Genomic DNA, 2,813 nt, shown 5'->3' with positions numbered 1-2,813 from the left:
TTAATGATAAGTCAGTATGACAATCTTCATCATACTCTTCTCCAAATTCAATTAGATATTTTTGTATTTATAAACTCTGCTACGAACGGTTGCACATAAACAGACTTCCCATTCATTGCAATTCTCTGTTTCCCACTATCTTTCGTCTGAAACTTACAAAAGGTTTGTATCTTATTCGACATGTATATAGGAGTTTTACTTGTAGGATGGTATGGAAGATAGTAGAACAACTCCCTTACAGTATAAAAGACGTCGAAAGAATATTAGTCAATCTAATTCACCACAAAAACTCATAGAAACCTATTTCCTGTATATAATAAAAGAAAGTTTCTAGTTATGACAAGCAAGAAAATATTCCGGCTTTCTCTCCATTGTCATTGTACGTCTAGAAGTGTCAAAGAGATCAGTTCTACCAACCACCAAATAAAGCAACCGCTCGAACAATAAAACATACACTCTTTCCAACTCCTTTGTCCTCCTCCAAGTGTTTTGTTCTCGGCTCCTTTGAAAGCTTTTAGGTCATCGCTTTCATCACCCTTTTCTCATCATCACTCATTCACTGATTTTGGATTGCGGCGGCGTGGAAAATGGCTAGTCAAGAGATACGCATAAGTTTGCCTGGAATGACAAAAGTACCATTAATAGATAGAAAAGAAGATGTTTACATTATTATTCTAACTTATTTGAACCAGTTTTCTCCAGTTGGGAAAAACTTTAACATACGCCCTTCAGCTTCCTTTTCTCCACATATTTTTGGAGCTGGCAAAAGCTTTGTAGGTCAAAATTTTTTAGAGTTTTTAAAAAAATTCGCCGAAGAAGAAAAAGAGCAGAAGGAGACGGAGGTTTTCAACAAGAGCTCGTCGGGAAAAATTGATGCGAAGATTTTTTCTTGGAAGCACTTTGCGGAAAACATTTTGTTGGTTTGCTTTGAACTAGGAGAGAGTTTTTCTCGTGCTCCTTTTCCAAGTTTTCGAAAGGCTTTGATGTATAACATAGCTATGGCTACAGCCGAGTGTAACGGTATGAGTGCCCGAGAAATTGTAGAATTCACGGACGCAGCAATGAAGCAACCTAGTGTTTCTTTATTTGTCCAGTATCTTCTCGAACAGTTTCAGAAACAATATTTATTTTTGATGATAGACGAACTTAGCCACCTGAGTTACCTCACCAAATACTATAGTGAACTTACCATGAAACAATTTATCGAGCCCGATGCAGAATATGTACCTTTCCGGAAGTTTTTCCGCGTTTTGCGTGATTTGTTGATGACAGGGAAGGTAATCGTCTATTTGGCAGGCAGGACATCTCAAATCTCAGCCCGCATGTCTGATGCTCGCTCCAGTAGCATGAGCCTCGATATGTTGCGATTGAATCCTTTTAACCTCAACGATATTAATGAATATCTTGAGCTGGCAATTTATAGTGGAAAGACCTTGAAGGACTGGTTATTGCCCTCAGATGGCTTGCAACATCGATTCGCAGAATTATTAAAAAAGAAGACAGGAGGTATTCCGTTGATTTTAAAGAATACTTTAGTAGCCCTAGCAGAGAAAGCTGCAGACTTGTCGCAACCTGTTATCAACGATGACAATATGGAAAGTGTGTTAGATGATATTTTTCACTCTGTAGTACGAAAGACAACAACGTTTATTGTTCCGGAGATATTAGATTCTGCAACCCTTCTTCGATATCAATTTGTTCTTTTCAATTATCAGCTCGGGACAGTTTTTCCAATCAACTTTGCAATTACTCTATGTGGAACGACAACTTATTTGATGGATTTGGTTGCAACTTTTGGGTTTTACTCTGAAGTTTTGGGCGAAGAATTCAAGATTGGTTGTTGTGAATTTATATTGCGAGCTCATAGCAACTATAAATTTTTCCGTGAGGCTACTGAACTTTTTCCTTTATCTCCGTTTAGTTATATTCCCGACACTTCAACAGCAAAAGGAGTCTTCTTTGAATTTGTATTTATGAAGATCTTTCGCTTTCGCTTATTAACTTTTCTTCATTCTAATTCCTCGCCTATTGTACATTCTGCTATTCCAGGAATTTTCCAGGGTTCTTTTATTGAACAGGACAATGTTTCTTATTCTATGGAATCAACAAAATCTAATGATATACCCATCTTGAGAAATGTCTCTCGTTCATTTTCTGTTCATTATAGAGATTATTTACAACATTGTGGTATTTTTGTTCCAAAAGATGGCAATTCGAGTGGCCCTGATGCATATGTTGTATTCCATAATGGACAAACACGTTATGTTGTTGGATTTTCATTCAAATTTTATCACAAAACTGAATTTTCGAAAACAAATATTAAGGAAGAAGCCAAAAAATTTTTTAAGGGAGTTGTTTCCGTTTTGAATGACGAATCTTTTTCATCTGTTCAACTTCGTTTTCAGTTTGTGGTAGTATGTACTAGATATGATCAATCTGTAGGTTTCTCTACCGAAGAACATAATATTGTTGAAGATGCAAGTGGTTTTGTGACTCAACATTCTTCGGGATCAACTTTGAATGAAAGTAGTCGATCATGTCTGCAATTGGTAATTGTTTCTCAAAGGAACCTTGAAGTATATTTGGGAAGAGATAATGTCGAAACATTGAGGAAAATTGGGGAAGCAAACCGAGGAGAGTTTTCTAAAGACTTTTCAGTATGGTGTAAAACTGTCTTTGAGTCGATGTCCAATGCATATGTTTCATCTTTGGAAACGGAGCAATCAAATGTTACTTCAAGAGTGACTCGAAATATAAGACCGAGAACAAATGAGGAGAATAGGATGCAAATGGAAGAGCTTCAACTGCTAACG

At 36.7% G+C, this 2,813-nt stretch overlaps 1 protein-coding gene across 1 annotated transcript; it reads left to right on the top strand.

Moving 5' to 3' along the window:
• Positions 1-553: 553 nt before the first annotated feature.
• On the top strand, positions 554-2,813 carry Gasu_65930 (archaeal ATPase; the record flags this gene model as incomplete). The annotated part of the gene is made up of 1 exon (XM_005702210.2): positions 554-2,813. A coding segment is annotated over exon 1 (2,226 nt), but the record flags the coding sequence as incomplete, so codon positions are not given.

This window comes from Galdieria sulphuraria (genome assembly GCF_000341285.1).
Source record: "Galdieria sulphuraria unplaced genomic scaffold scaf_381, whole genome shotgun sequence".
Taxonomy (NCBI): Eukaryota; Rhodophyta; class Bangiophyceae; order Galdieriales; family Galdieriaceae; genus Galdieria; species Galdieria sulphuraria.
The sequence above is the reverse complement of the archived record's forward strand: the minus strand, read 5'-3'. Positions and strand labels throughout refer to the sequence as shown.